Genomic DNA, 23,939 nt, shown 5'->3' with positions numbered 1-23,939 from the left:
TCCTGGGTTTTTGGGAGGTCTATCCCGGGTTTTTGGGAGGTCTATCCTGGGTTTTTGGGCTCTATCCCGCGTTTTTGGGCTCTATCCCAGGATTTTGGGGTCTATCCCCGGTTTTCGGGCTCTATCCCCGGTTTTTAGGCTCTATCCCGGGTTTTTGGGCTCTATCCCGGGTTTTTGGACTCCATCCCGGGTTTTTGGGGGCTCTATCCCAGGATTTTGGGGTCTATCCCCGGTTTTCGGGCTCTATCCCCGGTTTTTAGGCTCTATCCCGGGTTTTTGGGCTCCATCCCGGGTTTTTGGGAGGTCTATCCCAGGATTTTGGGCTCTATCCCGGGTTTTTGGGCTCTATCCCGGGTTTTTGGGGTCGTATCCCCCCCAAATCCCCCCGGCCCTGCCCCCACTGACCTTCTTGACCATGGTGGTCTCGGCCGGGTCCAGCCGGGCCCGTTTGGCCTCGGGTCCATCCTCCACACCCGCGCTCACCTTGGCCACCTTGGGCTTCTCCCTGAGGGCAGCGAAAGCCGGGAATGCGGCCAGGAACGCCCCAAAATCCCGGGATTTCGGGGCATTTCCGCCCCCAGACTCACTCCACGAACTCGTGGTCGCCCAGGTCAGCGAACATGTAGCCGTGGTAGCCAAAAACGTCGCCGGTGAAGAACTTGATCCCGTTCTTGTGGCAGATCTGGTTGATCCTCACCATGGATTCCCGGGAGCAGCAGGTGAGGCACACCTGGAGGGGAAATTCGGGATGTTCTCCCTGGATCCTGGGGGGTTTTATGGGGGAAAAGCTTCCTGGGGGAGCGGGAAGAGCGGGATGGGGTCGGTTGTTCTTCCTTCCTGTCCTAGCAGGGAATTCTACCCCAAAATGGGGCGATTCTTCCCCAAAATGGGGCGATTCTTCCCCAAAATGGGGCGATTCCTCCCCAAAATGGGGCGATTCTGCCCCAAAATGGGGCGATTCCTCCCCAAAATGGGGCGATTCCTCCCCAAAATGGGGCGATTCTTCCCCAAAATGGGGTGATTCTTCCCCAAAATGGGGTGATTCTACCCAAAATGGGGTGATTCCTCCCCAAAATGGGGCGATTCCTCCCCAAAATGGGGCAATTCTTCCCCAAAATGGGGCGATTCTACCCAAAATGGGGTGATTCCTCCCCAAAATGGGGCGATTCCTCCCCAAAATGGGGCAATTCTTCCCCAAAATGGGGCGATTCTACCCAAAATGGGGTGATTCTACCCCAAAAAGGGGCGATTCCTCCCCAAAATCGGGCGATTCTACCCCAAAATGGGGCGATTCCTCCCCAAAATGGGGCGATTCTACCCCAAAATGGGGCGATTCCTCCCCAAAATGGGGCGATTCTACCCCAAAATGGGGCGATTCCTCCCCAAAATGGGGCGATTCCTCCCCAAACTGGGACAATCCCATCCAAAACCGGGACAATCCCGCCCCAAACCGGGACAATCCCATCCAAAACCGGGACAATCCCGCCACAAACCGGGACAATCCCGCCCCAAACCGGGACAATCCCATCCAAACCGGGACAATCCCGCCACAAACCGGGACAATCCCGCCCCAAACCGGGACAATCCCATCCAAAACCGGGACAATCCCGCCCCAAACCGGGACAATCCCATCCAAACCGGGACAATCCCGCCCCAAACCGGGACAATCCCATCCAAACCGGGACAATCCCATCCAAAACCGGGACAATCCCATCCAAAACCGGGACAATCCCGCCCCAAACCGGGACAATCCCGCCCCAAACCGGGACAATCCCATCCAAACCGGGACAATCCCATCCAAACCGGGACAATCCCATCCAAAACCGGGACAATCCCGCCCCAAACCGGGACAATCCCATCCAAACCGGGACAATCCCGCCCCAAACCGGGACAATCCCATCCAAAACCGGGACAATCCCATCCAAAACCGGGACAATCCCATCCAAACCGGGACAATCCCGCCCCAAACCGGGACAATCCCATCCAAAACCGGGACAATCCCGCCCCAAACCGGGACAATCCCGCCCCAAACCGGGACAATCCCATCCAAAACCGGGACAATCCCGCCCCAAACCGGGACAATCCCGCCCCACACCGGGACAATCCCGCCCCAAACCGGGACAATCCCATCCAAACCGGGACAATCCCGCCCCAAACCGGGACAATCCCATCCAAAACTGGGACAATCCCGTCCCAAACCGGGACAATCCCATCCAAAACCGGGACAATCCCGCCACAAACCGGGACAATCCCGCCCCAAACCGGGACAATCCCATCCAAAACTGGGACAATCCCGTCCCAAACCGGGACAATCCTGCCCCAAAATGGCACAATCCCATCCAAACCGGGACAATCCCGCCCCAAACCGGGACAATCCCATCCAAACCGGGACAATCCCGCCTAAAACCGGGACAATCCCATCCAAAACCGGGACAATCCCATCCAAAACCGGGACAATCCCATCCAAACCGGGACAATCCCGCCCCAAACCGGGACAATCCCATCCAAAACCGGGACAATCCCGCCCCAAACCGGGACAATCCCGCCCCAAACCGGGACAATCCCATCCAAAACCGGGACAATCCCGCCCCAAACCGGGACAATCCCGCCCCACACCGGGACAATCCCGCCCCAAACCGGGACAATCCCATCCAAACCGGGACAATCCCGCCCCAAACCGGGACAATCCCATCCAAAACTGGGACAATCCCGTCCCAAACCGGGACAATCCCATCCAAAACCGGGACAATCCCGCCCCAAACCGGGACAATCCCGCCCCAAACCGGGACAATCCCATCCAAAACTGGGACAATCCCGTCCCAAACCGGGACAATCCTGCCCCAAAATGGCACAATCCCATCCAAACCGGGACAATCCCGCCCAAACCCGGGACAACCCCGCCCCACCCCGTGATTCCGGGAATGTCCGTGGCTACCGCGTCGAACTGGGTGAAGAACTCCTGGGATTTGCTCTCGACGCTCTCGGGGTCGGCCTTGACGTCCACCATGGGGTTGAGGCTCTGCGCCCGCTCCAGCGAGGCCTCGGCGCGGTTCTGGCCCAGCGACCCCAGCGGGATCAGGAACTGGGCTCGGGTGTCCTCCGGGGACACCTGGGGGACGGCGGGATCAGGATTCCAGGGGCTGGGAATGAGGGAACCCCCCCCCCCCTAGGGCTGGGTGGGGTGAAAGGAATAAAATTCCCCAATTTTGGGGGCTATTCCTGAGCGGAGGCAAAACTTTACTGTTTTATGGAGGTTTTTTGGGGTGAAACCTTGGGGTTTTAGGAGCCTTTTAGGGAGGCAAAACTTTACTATTTTAGGCTTTTTTGGGGTGAAACCTTGGGGTTTTAGGAGCGTTTTAGGGAGGCAAAACCTCACTATTTTAAGAAGCTTTTCTGAGGTGAAACCTTGGGGTTTAAGAAGCCTTTTAGGGAGACAAAACCTTACTATTTTAAGAAGCTTTTTTGGGGTGAAACCTCAGGGTTTTAGGAGCCTTTTAGGGAGGCAAAACCTCACTATTTCAAGAAGCTTTTTTGGGGTGAAACCTCGGGGTTTAAGGAGCCTTTTAGGGAGGCAAAACCTCACTATTTTAAGAAGCTTTTTGGGGTGAAACCTCGGGGTTTTAGGAGCCTTTTAAGGGGGCAAAACCTCATTATTTTAAGAAGCTTTTTTGGGGTGAAACCTCGGGGTTTTAGGAGCCTTTTAGGGAGGCAAAACCTCACTATTTTAAGAAGCTTTTTTGGGGTGAAAACTCGGGGTTTAAGGAGCCTTTTAGGGAGGCAAAACCTCATTATTTTAAGAAGCTTTTTTGGGGTGAAACCTCGGGGTTTTAGGAGCCTTTTAGGGAGGCAAAACTCGGGATTGGGGATTAAATCCCAAAATGGGACCATCCAAACCTCCCCCCCCTCACCTGTGAGGGTCCAGCAGGGTGAGACCCTGACCCCAGCCAGGATGAGGCTGTGCCCAGGTGTGTGCCCAGGTGTGTGCCCCCCCTCACCTGTTGGTGGTCCAGCAGGGTGAGGCCTCTGACCCCGGCCAGGATGAGGTTTTTGGCCACCTCGGCCCCCAGCCCCCGCAGCCCCACCAGCAGCACCCGCGACGCCCGTAACCTGTGGGGGAGAATCGTGGGAAACGGGCTCGGGAACGGGGAATGAGAACCCCAAAGGGGCTGGAGCGGCCCCGCGAGGGGATAAATCCTAAGGAATGAGAATATAGAACCCCCCAGACCCCTATAGAGACATCCTTAGCCCCTATATGCGGACCTCACCCTCCGTAAGGCTAAATAAGGACCCTCCAGAGCCCCTATAGAACCTCTTTAAAGCTTCTATAGAGCTCCTCCACCTCCTATAGGGCCCCTCAAAGCCCATACAGGGACCCCCCAGCTCCTATAAGCCCCCCTGGTTCCTATAGGGTGCCTTCGCAGCTCCTACAGGGGGCCCCTAAACCCCTACACAGCCCACCCTACCCCTATAGTGCCCCTCCAGACCCCTGCGGGGATCCCTCCCGGCTCCTATATGGAACCCCCATGCCCCTGCAGAACCCCTCCAGACCCCTATAGGAACCCCCGAAGCCCATATAGGTTCCCCACAGAACCCCCCAGCCGCACCGACCGTTTCTGGGCCTCGAGCCCCCAGAGCCGGATCTGCCGGTCGTACTGGGCCGCCTCCTCCTCGCTGATGCCGCCAGGGCCGGACTCGTCCTTCTCCACCATCGCGGCGGTCCCTGAGACCCCCTCAGGGTCCTTCACGACCCCTCAAAGCCCCTCAGACCTTTCAAACCTCTCAAGGCCCCTCTCGACACCTCAGAGGTCCTCACGGTCCATCAAAGCCCCTCACGACCCCTCAAAGCCCCTCACGACCCCCCCCCAGACCCCTCACGGTCCCTCAGACGCCTCACAGCGCCCCCTGGCGGCCCGCGCAAGCCCCCGCGCAGCGCCCGCCGCCGCTCCAGATCCCTCCGGGCTGGGGGGGACGCACCGAATCCACTCCCGGTGCTCGCGGCCCCTCAGGGGAAAACAACGCCCAGAGGTTTCTCCTTCCGCCGTTTCACGGCGGTGTGACGGCGTGAGGCCGAGGTCACGGGTTTTGGGGGCCTCCCCGTGCGCAGTGTGGCACAGCCCGTGTTGTTTTCCCCCCCCCCCTCCGGGCTGAGATGGACTCGTCCTCCGCTCTTTGAGGGCGTTCCCGCCATCCGCCATCGACTTCGTCAATCTCCGTCAACCTCGTCGGGAGACCTTCGGAAACGTTCCGAGCGCACCTTCGGAGGCGTTCGGAAGTCTTCGGAAGCCGCTGGACAACTTCGGCGACATTCCGAGAGCTTTGGAGAAGTTCGCGGAAATCCCATGATTTCCCCATCCCAAAGAAACCAAGTGGCCAAACCGATGCAAAAATCCCGTCAATAATCAGAAAAATAGGGTTTGGGGTGGTTTTTTTTCTCTCCTGGTTTTATAAAATCTAGGCTGTTTTTTCCAAGTCACAGGAAGATCCCTAACTCCCTTCCCGCTCCTCCCACCTTCCGCACATTTTCCTTTCAACTCAGGAAATTCGCGACATTTTGGGGGTTTGGGTTGTTGTTCGTTTTTTTTTTTTTTTTTGCTGAGCGACATTCGGATGTGGAGAAACATCCCGTGACCCGTGGAAATTCCCTGACCTGAGCTGAACTCCAGGTGGGAAGAGGATTTTTGGCGAACATCGAGTCCAATCATCACCGTGGTTTTGGCAGAGGTTTTGGGTTGGGAAAGAGCAATCCGTGAGGGGAAAAGGGTCCAAAATCTCCTAATAAAATTTTCTCCCCGTAAAATTTTGTTCTAAAATTGCTCTTATGCAAATTTCCACATGGGGAGGCTTTCGGAAGCATTCGGAGAGCTTCGGCAGCATTCGGAGGGAATTCGGAGAGAATCCGGAGAGCTTTGGAGGCGCTCGGAAACGCTCGGAATCAACCGGAAAAGCCCGACGAGCTCTTCGTACGTCCCCGCCACCATTCGGCACCCTCCGAAGAGGCTGCGCTCGGGTGTTTCCGGCTGCGCTCGGGTGTTTCCGGCGGCCGCCGGGGCGCTGCCTCAGGGCGGGCGCCATTTTGTGTGTCCGCCCGCGGAGCGCGGGGCGCGGGCGGAGGAGCCGCCGGGCCGAGCCCCCCGCGCCGTTCAGTGACTGTGCCCCACGTTCTCCACCCCTTGCCCGTTGCCCATGGCCGTGGAGAGCCCGAGTGTCCCCCCCGCCGCCGCCGCCTCCCCCCCCAGCCCGCACTGCACCCCCCCTTCTCCGTCCTGCCACGGCAGCTGCAGCCTCCCCCGGCCGCCGCCGCCGCTCCAAGGCCACCATCACGGCCCGGACGAAAGGTCCAGTAACCGCCTCTCCCGAGCGCCTTCTCTGTGTGGCTGGGGGTCGGTCCGGCGCGCCGGACCAGGTTTGGGGAGGGGGCGGCGGGAGGGAAGGGTGAGGGGAGGGGGGGGGCAGGCAGGGCCCAGGGGCTGAGGGGGGGGCGGCCTGTGGGGAGGGGGCTCGGGGGGCTCTGAGGAGGAGGAGGAGGAGGGTGAGGAAGGGCCAGAGGGGGAGCTGGGGGAGGCCCGGGAGGCTCTGAGGAGGAGGGTGAGGAAGGGCCTGAGGGGGATCGGGGGGGGGGGAGGTGAGGAAGGGCCAGAGGGGGATTTGGGGGGGGGGGGGGGGGTCCTGAGGAGGAGGAGGAGGAGGAAGGGCCTGAGGGGGATTTGAGGAGGAGGAGGAGGAGGAAGGGCCAGAGGGGGATTCTGGGGAGGCCCGGGAGGTTGTGAGGAGAAGGAGGAAGAAGCGGGGGAGGGGTGGGGGGGGTCCCGGTGTGGGGAGGGGGCTCGGGGAGCCCTGAGGAGGAAGGGCCAGAGGGGGATTTTTGGGGGGACTCGCGGAGGTCTGAGGAGGACGAGGAAGAAGAGGAGGGGGAGGGGCGTGTGGGGAGCGGGCTCGGGGGGCTCGGAGGAGGAGGAGGAGGAGGAGGAGGAAGGACCAGAAGGGAATTGGAGGGGGGGGGGGGAAGGTGGGAGGAAGAGGAGGAGGAAGAAGAGGGGCGGCCCTTGTGGGGAGGGGGCTCAGGGGGTCCTGAGGAAGAGGAGAGACCAGAGAGAGAGATTTTGGGAGGGGATTCAGAGGTGCTCAGGAGGAGGAGAAGGAAGGGCCAGAGGAGGATTTGGGGGTCTGGGGTCCTGAGGAGGAGGAGGAGGAAGAGGGGATGAGGGCAGTGCAGGCCCCGGGGGGTGTGAGGGGGTTTGGGGGAGTTTTTGGGGGGCGATTTGAGGGTTGGGACAGGAGTGAGGGGCTCAAGGATGATCCCTGGGGGGGATTTAGGTCCTTTTTGGGGGGCTCTTGAGGTGCTGGGCAGGGGGGGTTCAGCCCCTCTTTTGGGGGTTTTAGGCTAAAACTCCTCTTTTGGGGGGGGTCTCGAGGTTTGGGGGAGGGTTTAGCCCCCCCTTTTGGGGGATTTAAATCCTTTTTGGGGGAAGTTTAGGTTTAGGCTCCTCTTTGGGGCCTTTAATTTCTTGGGGGAGGGGGTGCTCTAGTTCTTTTGGGGCAGGTTTAGCTCTTTTTTGGGGGGTTTAGCCCCTCTTTTGAGGGTTTAACTCCTCTTCTGGGCAGATTTAGGTGCTGGGGGTTTTTAGTCCCTTTTGGGGTGGGGGTTTAGCCCCTTTTTTGTGTGTGGGGGGGATTCTTAATAAGTTCTTTATTCCCTCCTTAAAATCCCATTTGTGTCCTCCTTAAAATCCAGCCCAAAAGTTGGGATCAGGAAGTTTGGGGGTCCCTGGGTGGGATTTTGGGGTGTTGCTCCCCTTCCCCATAGGGACAGGTTCACCTGCAGTGCTTAAAATGTTCCAAAAATCTCCAAATCTGCCCCCAAAATGCCCTTTTCCCCCTCTTTTTCTGCCCCCTCCCCGCCATAACTCAGAGCCATTTCCTGTATTCCCACTTTTTTTTTTGTAGTTCAATCCAAATAATGTGAAAAAATTCCAGGAAAAAAGGTAAAATCAGGGAGGTTTGGGGTGTATTCCTAGGAAAAAAAGGTAACTCCAGGGAGTTTTGGGGTATTTTTAGGGGAAAAAAGTTAATTAAGGGAATTTTTTGGGTATTTTTAGGAGGGAAAAAAAGGTAAATCCTGGGAGTTTGGGGAAGTTATTAGGGAAAAAGGTAAATCCTGGGAGTTTGGGGATATTTTTAGGGAAAAAAGGTAAATGAAGGGGAGTTTTTGGGGATATTTTTAGGGAAGAAAAGGTAAATTAAAGGACTTTGGGGTATTTTTAGGGGAAAAGAGGTAAATCCTGGGAGTTGGGGGTGTTTTTTAGGGAAAAACAGGCAAATTAAGGGAGTTTTTGGGGATATTTTTAGGGGAAAAAAGGTAAATCTTGGGAGTTTTGGGTATTTTTAGGGAAAAAAAGGTAAATCCTGGGACTTTGGGGTATTTTTAGGCAAAAAAAAGTAAAGGGAATTTTTGGGGATGTTTTTAGGGGAAAAAAGGTAAATCCTGGGAGTTTTTGGATATTTTTAGGGGAAAAAAGGTAAATCCTGGGAGGTTTTGGATATTTTTAGGGGAAAAAAGGTAAATCCTGGGAGGTTTTGGATATTTTTAGGGGAAAAAAGGTAAATCCTGGGAGTTTTTGGATATTTTTAGGGGAAAAAAGGTAAATTAAGGGGAGTTTTTGGGGATATTTTTAGGGGAAAAAAGGTAAATCCTGGGAGTTTTGGGTATTTTTAGGGAAAAAAAGGTAAATCCTGGGAGTTTGGGTATTTTTTAGGGAAAAAAAGGTAAATCCCGGGAGTTTTTGGGGAGAAAATGTAAATTAAGGGAGTTTTTGGGGGATATTTAGGGAAGAAAAGGTAAATCCTGGGACTTTGGGTATTTTTTAGGGAAAAAAAGGTAAATCCTGGGAGTTGGGGGTATTTTTAGGGAAAAAGGGCAAATTAAGGGAGTTTTTGGGGATATTTTTAGGGGAAAAAAGGTAAATCGAGGGAATTTTGGGATATTTTGGGGGAAAAAAGGTAAATTGAGGGAATTTTGGGATATTTTGGGGGAAAAAAAGGCAAATTAAGGGAAATTTTGGGGATATTTTTAGGGAAGAAAAGGTAAATCCTGGGAGTTTTCGGTGTTTTTAGGGGAAAAAGGTAAATTCTGGGAGTTTGGGGGTATTTTTGGGGGGAAAAAAGGTAAATCCTAGGAGTTTTGGGGGTATTTTTAGGGAAAAAAAGGCAAATTAAGGGAGTTTGGGGATATTTTTAGGGGAAAAAAGGTAAATCCCGGGAGTTTGGGTATTTTTTAGGGGGAAAAATGTAAATCCTGGGAGTTTTTGGGGATACTTTTGGGGAAAAAAAGTAAATTAAGGGAGTTTTGGGGGATATTTAGGGAAGAAAAGGTAAATCCTGGGACTTTGGGTATTTTTTAGGGAAAAAAGGTAAATCCTGGGAGTTGGGGGTATTTTTAGGGAAAAAGGGCAAATTAAGGGAGTTTTTGGGGATATTTTTAGGGGAAAAAAGGTAAATCGAGGGAATTTTGGGATATTTTGGGGGAAAAAAGGTAAATTGAGGGAATTTTGGGATATTTTGGGGGAAAAAAGGCAAATTAAGGGAAATTTTGGGGATATTTTTAGGGAAGAAAAGGTAAATCCTGGGAGTTTTCGGTGTTTTTAGGGGAAAAAGGTAAATTCTGGGAGTTTGGGGGTATTTTTGGGGGGAAAAAAGGTAAATCCTAGGAGTTTTGGGGGTATTTTTAGGGAAAAAAAGGCAAATTAAGGGAGTTTGGGGATATTTTTAGGGGAAAAAAGGTAAATCCCGGGAGTTTGGGTATTTTTTAGGGGGAAAAATGTAAATCCTGGGAGTTTTTGGGGATACTTTTGGGGAAAAAAAGTAAATTAAGGGAGTTTTGGGGGATATTTAGGGAAGAAAAGGTAAATCCTGGGACTTTGGGGTATTTTTAGGCAAAAAAAAGTAAAGGGAATTTTTGGGGATGTTTTTAGGGGAAAAAAGGTAAATCCTGGGAGTTTTTGGGTATTTTTAGGGGAAAAAAGGTAAATCCTGGGAGTTTGGGGGTATTTTTAGGGGAAAAAAAAGCAAATTAAGGGAGGTTTGGGAATAGTCCTTAAAAAAAAGGGAAATCGAGGGAATTTTGGGGCTCATCCCTGTTAAAAAGAAAAAGGCAAATCCAGGGAATTTCGGGGCCCGGGGCAGGCGGTTCCTCTCCGTGTGGGCTCGGGGTGGGAAATGAGTGGAAAATGTGGAATTTGGAGATTTTTGGGGTGCCTTTTCCCCTCCCCAGCCCCCTGGCCCCTCGTGATTCCCGAGCTCTGTGTAAAGTCGGTGTAAAGTCGGTGTAAAGTCGGTGTAAGCCACCCCTGTGTGTCCCAAGCAAGCAGAAACCCCCCAAAATAAGTCACAAAAGCACACAATTCCCAGAAAAAGAGAGAAAAAAAAACCCAAAAAAGGGACATTTCCAGGTGAAACAGCCCCGGAATTCCACCCGGGAACGGGATTTTCCACAGAAAACGACAACAAAAAAAACCCCCCCAAAAAAAAAAAAAAGTCCAAAAGTTTGGTGGAAATCACTGGGGAAAAAAAAATGAAAAAAAAACCCAAAAAAACCCCAAAAAGACCTAAAAAAAAGTGTGAAAGTCGTGGAAAAAAAAAAAAAAAAAGAAGACAAAAGGTGGTAAAAAGCACCTCAGTGTCCTCACACCTCCCCGTGCCCTCCAGCCCGGAATTCCGCCCTTTTCCCAGCAAGGAATGGGAATTCCAGGGGATTTTTGCCCCCTCCCCACACACTTCCCCCCCTCCCCCCGGGTTCTCTCTCTGTCGAAGCACGAGTTGGGTTTGGTCCCTTTTCCCGTTTCTATCCCAAAAAAAACCCCCGGGAAAAGTTAAATCCAGGAGTTTCACCCGCGGGACGTTAATTAGAGAGGGCTCATTAGGGGGTTAATTAATTCCAGAGGGGCTTTTCCACACAAAGTGGCTGGGATCCCGTTTTTCCTGCTGCTTTTTTCCCTGTTTTCAGCTGATCCGGCCCCTTCCGGGCTTGGTTCTGTCGCAAAAATCCCCAAAAACGGGGGTTTTGTTGTCAAAATTGGGGGATTTGGTGGGATTATCCCGAATATTTGGGATTGGGATTGGGATTCCCGGCGTTGGTTCCGGTGGGAATGGTCGGGTTCGTGAGTTGGGTTTTCGCTTTTCTGCCTCAAATTTCCCCTCTGGATCCTGGAAAAATCCCAAAGGTTTCGGGGTTTTTGTTGAAGGGAAAAGAGGGAAAAGGAAGGGAAAGGGAATGGAGGAGGAAAAACGGGGGAAGGAAAGGAAGGATGAGGAAAAAGAGGGGAAAATGAGGGGAAAAGGGAATTGTGAGAGAAAAGGGGAGGGAAAGAGGGAAAAGGGGGAAAAAGGGAATTGTGAGAGAAAAGGGGGGGGAAAAAGAGGGAAAAGAGGAGGAAAAAGGGAATTGTGAGAGAAAAGGGGAGGAAAAAGAGGAGGAAAAAGGGAATTGTGAGAGAAAAGGGGGAGGAAAAAGAGGGAAAAGATGAGGAAAAAGAGAATTGTGAGAGAAAAGGAGGGGGAAAAGAGGGAAAAGGGGAGGAAAAAGGGAATTCTGAGAGAAAAGGGGGAGGAAAAAGAGGGAAAAGAGAAGGAAAAAGGGAATTGTGAGAGAAAAGGGGAGGGAAAAGAGGAGGGAAAAGGGAATTCTGAGAGAAAAGGGGGGGAAAAGAGGGAAAAGGGGAGGAAAAAAGGAATTGTGAGAGAAAAGGAGGGGGAAAAGAGGGAAAATGCTGGAAAGAAAGAGAGAGGGAGAAGGAAACTGGAAAAAAAAGAGGGAAAATGGGAAAAAGGCCCCAAAAAAAAAGAGGGAAAATGGGAAAAAGGATTTTAAAGAAGAGGGAAAATGGGAAAAAGGCCCAAAAAAAAAGAGAGAAAATGGGAAAAACGATTTTAAAAAAGAGGGAAAATGGGGAAAGGCCCCAAAAAAGGGAAATTGGGAAAAAGGCTCCAAAGAAAAGGAGGGAAAATGGGGAAAAAGGATTCAAAAAAAGAGGGGAAATGGTGAAAAGGCCCAAAAAAAAGAGGGGAAATGGGAAAAAGGATTAAAGAAAAGAGGGAAAATGGGAAAAAGGCCCCCAAAAAAAGAGGGAAGATGGGCAAAAGGCCCAAAAAAAAAGAGGGAAAATGGGAAAAAGGCCCAAAAAAGAGGGAAAATGGGAAAAAAAGAAGGAAAGACCAGAAAAAAGAGGGAAAAAGAAGGAAAACGGGGAAGTTTGGGGTGATTTTGTCCCTTTTTGCGGGCTGGGAAAGCGGGAATTGGGGGTGCCAGGATTTTCAGGATTGTGCTGCCGGGATTTTAGGGAATTCTTGCCCAATTCCATGAAAACTTTTTAATCTAAATTCCAACCTTAGGAATTCAACTGCTTTTTTTGGGAGGGGGGGCTTTTCCTTGGGATTTGCAGCCCCTGGCCTGGATTTTCCGGGATCCAAAGCCTTTTCCATCCGTAAAAAACGCGGATTGCTGGGATTCCGGAGCCGTTTGGGGCCACCCCCGCTGGGAATTCTTCTTTTCCCAGGGATTTTTTTTGCATCCTTTTCCTTCTTCCCGGGATTTTCGTGCTCCTGGTGTTTTTGGGGCTGAGCAAGGGGGGTTATCCCGGCTCAATCCCAAATCCTGGCGTTCCTGGGGGGTTTTTTTCCGTGGATTTACGTGAGAATTCCCTGAGGGAAAACCTTTGGGATTCACTCCTAAAATCCTGACATTTCCCAAAAAACCTCTGGAATTGTGGCTCTGGGAAGTTCTCCTTCCTCCAAAACCCAGGGATTTTGGGAATGCCGGCAGCAGGATCCAGCCCCAAATCCTTGGGGGTTTATGGGACAAAAAAAGCATCAAAACACCCCAAAATGGGTTGGTTTTTTTTAAAAAATTCCCGGATTCCCAGGAAAAGTTGGAGGTTTGGAGCAGCTCCTTCATTCCCTTGGCTGATGGTTTTTCCCTGGAATTAAACCCGGGGTTTTCTGGGATACTCAGGGATTTGGGGCCGGGATCCCCAAATCGGGATCAGCTGGGAACTCCCTGGAAAAAGCTGGAAAATGAGGAGAACCGATGGGTTCGGCCCAAATCCCTGGGAATTCCACCCAAATCCCAGAGGGATCCGGCCTCGAATCCCGCTGGGAAGAGCCCAGGACGCTCCATCCCCCCCCAAAACCCCTCTGGAGGATCCCGAAATCCTCCTCCCTAACCTGGCATTCCCAAATTCCCCCCATTCCCATCCTGATCCTGAAAATCCCTCCCCTCCCCCCACCCCGAGCTCATCCATCCAGTGGATTTTGGGGATAAAACCCCATTTTTATGGATTTCCCCCCTCCCAGCATTCCCAAATCCCCGAAACCCGAGCGGAACCCTCTGGAATTTGGCGTTCAGGTGGAAATAACTGGAAGGAATCCCGGGAATTTGGGGGAATTTCACCCCCTCCCCGCCTTTTCCCGTCGTGTTTGGGATTCCAGGGGGTCAATCCCGATTTCCCGGGCGGCCGCTGCCCCGTTCTGGGGCAAAAAGGGGCGGATTTGGGGCTTTCCCGGCGGCTCCGGGGCGGGGGGAGCCGAATCCGGGGCTTTTTGCTTTGTGCAGGAATCCCCCAGGAATTTGGGAATCCCCTGGAAATCCGGGAATCCCCCAGGAATTTGGGAATCCCCCAGAATTTTGGGAATCCCTTGGAAATCTGGGAATCCCGCAGGAATTTTGGGGAATCCCCCAGGAATTCGGGAATCCCCCAGAATTTTGGGAATCGCGCAGAAATTTGGGGATCCCCTGGAAATCTGGGAATCCCCCAGGAATTCGGGAATCCCCCAGAATTTTGGGAATCCCTTGGAAATCTGGGAATCCCGCAGGAATTTGGGAATCCCTTGGAAATCTGGGAATCCCCCAGGAATTTTGGGGAATCCTGCAGGAATTTGAGAATCCCACAGGAATTCGGGAATCCCCCAGGAATTTTAGGGAACCCCTCAGGAATTTTAGGGAATCCCTCAGGAATTTTGGGGAATCCCCCAGGAATTCGGGAATCCCCCAGAATTTTGGGAATCGCACAGAAATTTGGGGATCCCCCGGAAATCTGGGAATCCCGCCGGAATTTGGGGAATCCTGCAGGAATTTTGGGGGAATCCCTCAGGAATTTGGGGGAGTCCTGCAAGAATTTGGGAATCCCCTGGAAATCCAGGAATCCCACAGGAATTTGGGGGAATCCTGCAGGAATTTTGGGGGAATCCCTCAGGAATTTTGGGGGAATCCCACCGGAATTTTAGGGAATCCCACCAGAATTTGTGGAATCCCTCAGGAATTTTAGGGAATCCTGCTGGAATTTGGGGGAATCCCTCAGGAATTTTAGGGAATCCCGCCAGAATTTGGGGAAATCCTGCAGGAATTTTGGGGGAATCCCTCAGGAATTTGGGGGAGTCCTGCAAGAATTTGGGAATCCCCTGGAAATCCAGGAATCCCACAGGAATTTGGGGGAATCCTGCAGGAATTTTGGGGGAATCCCTCAGGAATTTTGGGGGAATCCCACCGGAATTTTAGGGAATCCCACCAGAATTTGTGGAATCTCTCAGGAATTTTAGGGAATCCTGCTGGAATTTGGGGGAATCCCTCAGGAATTTTGGGGGAATCCCTCAGGAATTTGGGGGAATCCTGCAAGAATTTGGGAATCCCCTGGAAATCCGGGAATCCTGCCAGAATTTGGGGGAATCCCGCAGGAATTTTGGGGGAATCCCACCAGAATTTTGGGGGAATCCCACCAGAATTTCAGGGAATCCCTCAGGAATTTCAGGGAATCCTGCCGGAATTTGGGGAAATCCCCTGGAAATCTGGGAATCCCTCAGGAATTTGGGGGAATCCCGCAGGAATTTGGGGGAATCCCCCAGGAATTTCAGGGAATCCCACCGGAATTTTGGGGGATCCCACAGAAATCTGGGAATCCCGCAGGAATTTTGGGGAGTCCCACCGGAATTTTGGGGGAATCCCTCAGGAATTTCAGGGAATCCCCCAGGAATTTGGGGGAATCCCACCAGAATTTCAGGGAATCCCGCTGGAATTTCAGAGAATCCTGCTGGAATTCGGGGGAATTCTGCCGGAATTTTGGGGGAAATCCCGCAGGAATTTCAGTGAATCCCTCAGGAATTTGGGGGAATCCCTCAGGAATTTCAGGGAATCCCGCAGGAATTTCAGGGAATCCCGCAGGAATTTGGGGGAAATCCTTCAGGAATTTCAGGGAATCCCTCAGGAATTTTGTGGAATCCCACCAGAATTTCAGAGAATCCTGCTGGAATTTGGGGGAATCCTGCAAGAATTTTGGGGGAAATCCCGCAGGAATTTGGGGGAATCCCACCAGAATTTCAGGGAATCCCGCCGGAATTTCAGAGAATCCTGCTGGAATTTGGGGGAATCCTGCCGGAATTTCAGTGAATCCCTCAGGAATTTGGGGGAATCCCTCAGGAATTTCAGGGAATCCCTCAGGAATTTCAGGGAATCCCACAGGAATTTGGGGGAAATCCCGCAGGAATTTGGGGGAATCCCACCAGAATTTCAGGGAATCCCGCCGGAATTTCAGAGAATCCTGCTGGAATTTGGGGGAATCCTGCCGGAATTTCAGAGAATCCTGCTGGAATTTGGGGGAATCCCCCCAGCTCCCAGCACCTGCAGCCGCTTGGATTCCCGGTTTTCCCTGAACCGCACGATTCCCGCTCTTTTTCCAGGGAGGATGGGGAGCTGGAGGAGGGCGAGCTGGAGGACGACGGCGGCGACGAGGCCCCGGAACATTCCCAGGGCCAGCCCCAATCCCGGCGGGAGCGGCACCGCAGCGACTCCGAGGAGGAGAAATCCCACCGGAGGCTGAAGCGCAAGCGGCGCAAGGAGAAGGAGAAGAGGAGATCCAAGAAAAAGCGGAAATCCAAGCACAAGGTTGGGAATTCCGCCCCTCCCCCCCCCCCCCCCCGCCGGATTTTGGGATTTCGGGGCCCATCCAGGATTTTTTCCCCCTCTGTTTTTCCCGTTTTCCGCCCCTCTGAAAATTCCTTCAAATCCCGGTTTTTTTGTGCGCTAAGCTGCAGAATTCCTTGAGAATTCCCGACAAATTCCCGGGAAAATCCGTGGTTCGATCCCGGAATCTCCTTAAAATTTCTTCAGATTCGCTCAAAATCCAACGTTTCGCGGATTAGACCCCAATTCCCTTTCCAAAAATCCCTTAAATCCTCCAAAAATCCCATTTTCTGTATCCTAATGCCCAAAATCCCTTCCAAATTCCTGGGATTTTGGGAATTCCGGGGGGGGAGGGGCAGATTTCCTCCCTGAGGAAGGATGGGGTGGGGTTTTCCCAGGGAAATTAGGGATTTTCCCAAGGAAATTTGAGGATTTTCCCACGGAAATTGGGGATTTTCCCATGGAATTTGGGGATTTTCCCAAGGAAATTGGGGATTTTCCCAAGGAAATTTTGGGATTTTCCCAGGGAAATCTGGGATTTTCCCAGGGAAATTGGGGATTTTCCCAAGGAACTTTGGGGATTTTCCCAGGGAAATCTGGGATTTTCCCAGGGAAATTGGGGATTTTCCCAAGGAACTTTGAGGATTTTCCCAAGGAAATTGGGGATTTTCCCAGGGAAATCTGGGATTTTCCCACGGAAATTGGGGATTTTCCCAAGGAACTTTGGGGATTTTCCCAAGGAACTTTGAGGATTTTCCCAAGGAAATCTGGGATTTTCCCAAGGAAATTGGGGATTTTCCCAGGGAAATCTGGGATTTTCCCAAGGAAATTGGGGATTTTCCCAAGGAACTTTGGGGATTTTCCCAAGGAAATTTGGGGGTTTTCCCAAGGAAATTTTGGGATTTTCCCAAGGAACTTTGGGGATTTTCCCAAGGAACTTTGGGGACTTTCCCAAGGAAATCGGGGATTTTCCCAAGGAAATTTGGGGGTTTTCCCAAGGAACTTTGGGGATTTTCTCAAGGAACTTTGGGGATTTTCCCAAGGAAATTTGGGGGTTTTCCCAAGGAAATCGGGGATTTTCCCACGGAAATTGGGGATTTTCCCAAGGAACTTTGGGGGTTTTCTCAAGGAACTTTGGGGATTTTCCCAAGGAAATTTGGGGGTTTTCCCAAGGAAATCGGGGATTTTCCCACGGAAATTGGGGATTTTCCCAAGGAAATTGGGGATTTTCCCAAGGAACTTTGGGGATTTTCCCAAGGAAATTTGGGGGTTTTCCCAAGGAAATTTTGGGATTTTCCCAAGGAACTTTGGGGATTTTCCCAAGGAACTTTGGGGACTTTCCCAAGGAAATCGGGGATTTTCCCAAGGAAATTTGGGGGTTTTCCCAAGGAACTTTGGGGATTTTCTCAAGGAACTTTGGGGATTTTCCCAAGGAAATTTGGGGGTTTTCCCAAGGAAATCGGGGATTTTCCCAAGGAAATTTTGGGATTTTCCCAAGGAACTTTGGGGATTTTCCCAAGGAACTTGGAGGATTTTCCCAAGGAAATTGGGGATTTTCCCAGGGAAATCTGGGATTTTCCCACGGAAATTGGGGATTTTCCCAAGGAAATTGGGGATTTTCCCAAGGAAATTTGGGGGTTTTCCCAAGGAAATCGGGGATTTTCCCAAGGAAATTTTGGGATTTTCCCAAGGAACTTTGGGGATTTTCCCAAGGAACTTGGAGGATTTTCCCAAGGAAATTTGGGGGTTTTCCCAAGGAACTTTGGGGATTTTCCCAAGGAAATTTGGGGGTTTTCTCAAGGAACTTTGGGGATTTTCCCAAGGAAATTTGGGGGTTTTCCCAGGGAAATCGGGGATTTTCCCACGGAAATTGGGGATTTTCCCAAGGAACTTTGGGGATTTTCCCAAGGAACTTTGGGGGTTTTCCCAAGGAAATTGGGGATTTTCCCAAGGAAATTTGGGGGTTTTCTCAAGGAACTTTGGGGATTTTCCCAAGGAAATTTGGGGGTTTTCTCAAGGAACTTTGGGGATTTTCCCAAGGAAATTTGGGGGTTTTCCCAAGGAACTTTGGGGATTTTCCCAAGGAAATTTGGGGGTTTTCTCAAGGAACTTTGGGGATTTTCCCAAGGAAATTTGGGGGTTTTCCCAAGGAAATCGGGGATTTTCCCAAGGAAATTTTGGGATTTTCCCAAGGAACTTTGGGGGTTTTCCCAAGGAACTTGGAGGATTTTCCCAAGGAAATTGGGGATTTTCCCAGGGAAATCTGGGATTTTCCCACGGAAATTGGGGATTTTCCCAAGGAACTTTGGGGGTTTTCCCAAGGAACTTTGGGGGTTTTCCCAAGGAAATTGGGGATTTTCCCAAGGAAATTTGGGGATTTTCCCAAGGAAATTTGGGGGTTTTCCCAAGGAAATTTGGGGGTTTTCCCAAGGAAATCGGGGATTTTCCCAAGGAAATTTGGGGGTTTTCCCAAGGAACTTTGGGGGTTTTCCCAAGGAAATTTGGGGGTTTTCCCAAGGAAATTTGGGGATTTTCCCAAGGAAATTTGGGGGTTTTCCCAAGGAAATTTGGGGGTTTTCCCAAGGAAATCGGGGATTTTCCAGGGCAATCTGGGATTCCCGAGGGATGAGGAGGGCGAGGGGGGTTGGGCTGGGAATTCCAGAGGCCCGGAAGGGCTCGGAGTGAGCCGGGCCGGGCTTTCGGCAGCGCCACGCCTCGTCCAGCGAGGAGCTGTCGGACGGCAGCGACGACTCCGAGTACAGCCCCGGCGAGAAGGGGCACCGCAAGTACCGGGAGTACAGCCCCCCCTACGCCGTGAGTTACTGGGAGTACTGGGAGTACTGGGAGTACTGGGAATGGTGGGGATAGTGGGGATAGTGGGGATAGTGGGGATAACAGCTGGGGTAACAGCTGGGATAACAGCTGGGAATAATCCCTGGGAACAGAGCCCTGGGGAGAAGGGGCACCGCAAGTACCGGGAGTACAGCCCCCCCTACGCCGTGAGTTACTGGGAGTACTGGGAGTACTGGGAATGGTGGGAGTACTGGGGATAGTGGGGATAGTGGGGATAACAGCTGGGGTAACAGCTGGGGATACTGGGAATAATCCCTGGGAACAGAGCCCCGGCGAGAAGGGGCACCGCAAGTACCGGGAGTACAGCCCCCCCTACGCCGTGAGTTACTGGGAGTACTGGGAGTACTGGGAATGGTGGGAATGGTGGGGATAGTGGGGATAACAGCTGGGGTAACAGCTGGGGATACTGGGAATAATCCCTGGGAACAGAGCCCTGGGGAGAAGGGGCACCGCAAGTACCGGGAGTGCAGCCCCCCCTACGCCGTGAGTTACTGGGAGTACTGGGAGTACTGGGAGTACTGGGAATGGTGGGGATAGTGGGGATAGTGGGGATAACAGCTGGGGTAACAGCTGGGGATACTGGGAATAATCCCTGGGAACAGAGCCCCGGCGAGAAGGGGCACCGCAAGTACCGGGAGTACAGCCCCCCCTACGCCGTGAGTTACTGGGAGTACTGGGAGTACTGGGAGTACTGGGAATGGTGGGGATAACAGCTGGGGATACTGGGAATGACAGCTGGGGATACTGGGGATAATCCCTGGGAATAATCCCTGGGAACAGAGCCCCGGCGAGAAGGGGCACCGCAAGTACCGGGAGTACAGCCCCCCCTATGCCGTGAGTTACTGGGAGTACTGGGAGTACTGGGAATGGTGGGGATAATCACTGGGGATACTGGGAATGACAGCTGGGGATACTGGGGATAATCCCTGGGAATAATCCCTGGGAACAGAGCCCCGGCGAGAAGGGGCACCGCAAGTACCGGGAGTGCAGCCCCCCTATCCTGTGAGTTACTGGGAGTACTGGGAGTACTGGGAATAGTGGGGATAATCACTGGGGATAATCACTGGGGGTACTGGGGATAATCACTGGGAATACTGGGAATGACAGCTGGGGATAATCCCTGGGGATACAGCCCACCCCTATGCCACGAGTCACTGGGAATACTGGGAATAATCACTGGGAATACTGGGAATAATCACTGTCCCTTCTATTCCATGAGTGACTGGGACTGACTGGGAGTAACTGGGACTGACTGGGACTAATTGGGAGTGACTTGGACTGACTGGGAGTGATTGGGACTGACTGGGAGTGACTGGGACTAACTGGGACTAGCCGGGAGTGACTGGGACTAACTGGGAGTAACTGGGAGTGACTGAGACTAACTGGGAGTAACCGGGACTGACTGGGACTAACTGGGACTAACTGGGAATGACTGGGACTGACTGGGACTAACTGGGAGTAACCGGGACTAACTAGGACTAACCGGGACTAACCGGGAGTGACTGGGACTAACTGGGACTGACTGGGACTAACTGGGAGTGATTTGGAGTAACTGGGACTGACCACAACTATCTGGGACTTACTGGGACTGACTGGGACTAACTGGGAGTAACTGGGAGTGACTGGGAGTAACTGGGAGTGATTTGGAGTAACTGGGACTGACCGCAACTAACCGGGACTAACTGGGAGTAACCGGGAGTGACTGGGACTAACTGGGAGTAACTGGGAGTGACCGCGACTAACTGGGAGTGATTTGGAGTAACTGGGACTGACTGGGACTGACTGGGACTAACTGGGAGTAACTGGGAGTGACCGCGACTAACTGGGAGTGATTTGGAGTAACTGGGACTGACTGGGACTAACCGGAACTAACTGGGAGTAACTGGGAGTGACCGGGACTAACTGGGAGTAACTGAGACTAACCGGGACTAACTGGGACTAACCAGCACTGACTGGGAGTGACTGGACTGACCGGGACTGACTGGGACTAACTGGGAGGGACTGGGTCTAACTGGGACTGGGACTAACTGGGAGGGACTGGGTCTAACTGGGACTGGGACTAGCTGGGATTAACTGGGACTAACTGGGACCGGGCCTAACGGGGTCTAAGCGGGGCCGAGCTGGCGGTGCCGCCGCTGACCCGAGGCCGTCCCCGCGCTCCCAGTGCCACCAGTACTCCCAGTCCCACGGGCCGCAGGGCCCCCCCCGCAAGGGCCACGCCAAGGGCGACTCCAAGGGCTACGGGGGCTACGAGGAGTTCGAGGCCGACGAGTTCGGGGCCTTCGAGGCCGACGAGGAGGAGGAGGAGGAGGCGCCCAAGGACGGCTACGGCGACTTCGGCAAGGAGCTGGGCCACTACCGGCGCTGCAAGGACGGCGGCGGCCAGCGCGGCAGAGGTGGGGCCAACTGGGCAAACTGGGACCAACTGGGAGTGGATGGCAGCAGTGGGAACGGCTGGGGACAGCTGGGGAATGGCTGGGAACAAACTGGGACCAACTGGGACAAACTGGGAGCTGGGCCACTACCGGCGCTGCAAGGACGGCGGCGGCCAGCGCGGCAGAGGTGGGGCCAACTGGGCAAACTGGGACCAACTGGGAGTGGATGGGAGCAGTGGGAACGGCTGGGGAATGGCTGGGAACAAACTGGGACCAACTGGGAATGGATGGGAGCAGTGGGAACGGCTGGGGAATGGCTGGGAACAAACTGGGACAAACTGGGAGCTGGGCCACTACCAGCGCTGCAAGGACGGCGGCGGCCAGCGCGGCAGAGGTGGGGCCAACTGGGCAAACTGGGACCAACTGGGAATGGATGGGAGCAGTGGGAACGGCTGGGGAATGGCTGGGAACAAACTGGGACCAACTGGGAATGGATGGGAGCAGTGGGAACGGCTGGGAATGGCTGGGGAATGGCTGGGAACAAACTGGGACAAACTGGGGCAAACTGGGAGCTGGGCCACTACCGGCGCTGCAAGGACGGCGGCGGCCAGCGCGGCAGAGGTGGGGCCAACTGGGCAAACTGGGACCAACTGGGAATGGATGGGAGCAGTGGGAACGGCTGGGGACAGCTGGGGAATGGCTGGGAACAAACTGGGACAAACTGGGAGCTGGGCCACTACCGGCGCTGCAAGGACGGCGGCGGCCAGCGCGGCAGAGGTGGGGCCAACTGGGCAAACTGGGACCAACTGGGAATGGATGGGAGCAGTGGGAACGGCTGGGGAATGGCTGGGAACAAACTGGGACAAACTGGGAGCTGGGCCACTACCGGCGCTGCAAGGACGGCGGCGGCCAGCGCGGCAGAGGTGGGGCCAACTGGGCAAACTGGGACCAACTGGGAGTGGATGGGAGCAGTGGGAACGGCTGGGGAATGGCTGGGAACAAACTGGGACAAACTGGGAGCTGGGCCACTACCGGCGCTGCAAGGACGGCGGCGGCCAGCGCGGCAGAGGTGGGGCCAACTGGGCAAACTGGGACCAACTGGGAGTGGATGGGAGCAGTGGGAACGGCTGGGGAATGGCTGGGAACAAACTGGGACCAACTGGGAATGGATGGGAGCAGTGGGAACGGCTGGGGAATGGCTGGGAACAAACTGGGACAAACTGGGAGCTGGGCCACTACCAGCGCTGCAAGGACGGCGGCGGCCAGCGCGGCAGAGGTGGGGCCAACTGGGCAAACTGGGACCAACTGGGAATGGATGGGAGCAGTGGGAACGGCTGGGGAATGGCTGGGAACAAACTGGGACCAACTGGGAATGGATGGGAGCAGTGGGAACGGCTGGGAATGGCTGGGGAATGGCTGGGAACAAACGGGGACAAACTGGGACAAACTGGGGCAAACTGGGAGCTGGGCCACTACCGGCGCTGCAAGGACGGCGGCGGCCAGCGCGGCAGAGGTGGGGCAAACTGGGCAAACTGGGACCAACTGGGAATGGATGGGAGCAGTGGGAACGGCTGGGGAATGGCTGGGAACAAACTGGGAGAAACTGGGAGCTGGGCCACTACCGGCGCTGCAAGGACGGCGGCGGCCAGCGCGGCAGAGGTGGGGCCAACTGGGCAAACTGGGACCAACTGGGAGTGGATGGGAGCAGTGGGAACGGCTGGGGAATGGCTGGGAACAAACTGGGACCAACTGGGAATGGATGGGAGCAGTGGGAACGGCTGGGGAATGGCTGGGAACAAACTGGGACCAACTGGGAATGGATGGGAGCAGTGGGAACGGCTGGGAATGGCTGGGGAATGGCTGGGAACAAACTGGGACAAACTGGGACAAACTGGGCACAAACTGGGAGCTGGGCCACTACCGGCGCTGCAAGGACGGCGGCGGCCAGCGCGGCAGAGGTGGGGCCAACTGGGCAAACTGGGACCAACTGGGAATGGATGGGAGCAGTGGGAACGGCTGGGAACGGCTGGGGAACGGCTGGGAACAAACTGGGACAAACTGGGACAAACTGGGAGAAACTGGGAGCTGGGCCACTACCGGCGCTGCAAGGACGGCGGCAGCCAGCGCGGCAGAGGTGGGGCCAACTGGGCAAACTGGGCAAACTGGGAATGGATGGGAGCAGTGGGAACGGCTGGGGAACGGCTGGGAGCAAACTGGGACAAACTGGGAGAAACTGGGAGCTGGGCCACTACCGGCGCTGCAAGGACGGCGGCGGCCAGCGCGGCAGAGGTGGGGCCAACTGGGCAAACTGGGACCAACTGGGAATGGATGGGAGCAGTGGGAACGGCTGGGAACGGCTGGGAACAAACTGGGACAAACTGGGGCAAACTGGGAGCTGGGCCACTACCGGCGCTGCAAGGACGGCGGCGGCCAGCGCGGCAGAGGTGGGGCCAACTGGGCAAACTGGGACCAACTGGGAGTGGATGGGAGCAGTGGGAACGGCTGGGGAATGGCTGGGAACAAACTGGGACCAACTGGGAATGGATGGGAGCAGTGGGAACGGCTGGGGACAGCTGGGGAATGGCTGGGAACAAACTGGGAACAGCTGGGGACAAACTGGGTCAAACTGGGAGCTGGGCCACTACCGGCGCTGCAAGGACGGCGGCGGCCAGCGCGGCAGAGGTGGGGCCAACTGGGCAAACTGGGACCAACTGGGAATGGATGGGAGCAGTGGGAACGGCTGGGAATGGCTGGGAACAAACTGGGAC

The 23,939-nt window shown here is 54.0% G+C and overlaps 1 protein-coding gene and 1 long non-coding RNA gene across 2 annotated transcripts; one reads left to right on the top strand and one right to left on the bottom strand.

The window, feature by feature from the left end:
• Positions 1-238: 238 nt before the first annotated feature.
• Positions 239-4,863, bottom strand: SAE1 (SUMO1 activating enzyme subunit 1). Its single transcript, XM_032097934.1, has 5 exons — positions 4,609-4,863; positions 3,996-4,107; positions 2,936-3,109; positions 588-730; positions 239-505 (listed from the first exon to the last, which is right to left on the bottom strand). Exons 1-5 carry the CDS (start codon positions 4,707-4,709, stop codon positions 346-348), a joined length of 690 nt encoding a protein of 229 aa, XP_031953825.1. The 5' UTR covers positions 4,710-4,863; the 3' UTR covers positions 239-345.
• Positions 4,864-19,194: 14,331 nt separating this feature from the next.
• Positions 19,195-19,818, top strand: LOC116438913. The gene is made up of 3 exons (XR_004237978.1): positions 19,195-19,311; positions 19,458-19,644; positions 19,804-19,818. It is a non-coding gene; the product is annotated as an uncharacterized LOC116438913 (long non-coding RNA).
• The last annotated feature ends 4,121 nt before the right edge of the window (positions 19,819-23,939 follow it).

This window comes from Corvus moneduloides, unplaced genomic scaffold, assembly GCF_009650955.1.
Source record: "Corvus moneduloides isolate bCorMon1 unplaced genomic scaffold, bCorMon1.pri scaffold_164_arrow_ctg1, whole genome shotgun sequence".
Lineage (NCBI taxonomy): Eukaryota > Metazoa > Chordata > Aves > Passeriformes > Corvidae > Corvus > Corvus moneduloides.
This window is presented reverse-complemented; position numbering and strand designations above follow the sequence as displayed.

What these genes read in the sequence shown, in the direction of transcription:
- SAE1 (XM_032097934.1), bottom strand. Translation starts at nt 4,709, where the DNA reads ATGGTGGAGAAGGACGAGTCCGGCCCTGGCGGCATCAGCGAGGAGGAG. An exon ending in GGGCTCGAGGCCCAGAAACG is followed by an intron (nt 4,108 to 4,608) that starts GTCGGTGCGGCT and finishes TCTCCCCCACAG; the next exon opens with GTTACGGGCGTCGCGGGTGC. An exon ending in TCTTCACCCAGTTCGACGCG is followed by an intron (nt 731 to 2,935) that starts GTAGCCACGGAC and finishes TTTCCCCTCCAG; the next exon opens with GTGTGCCTCACCTGCTGCTC.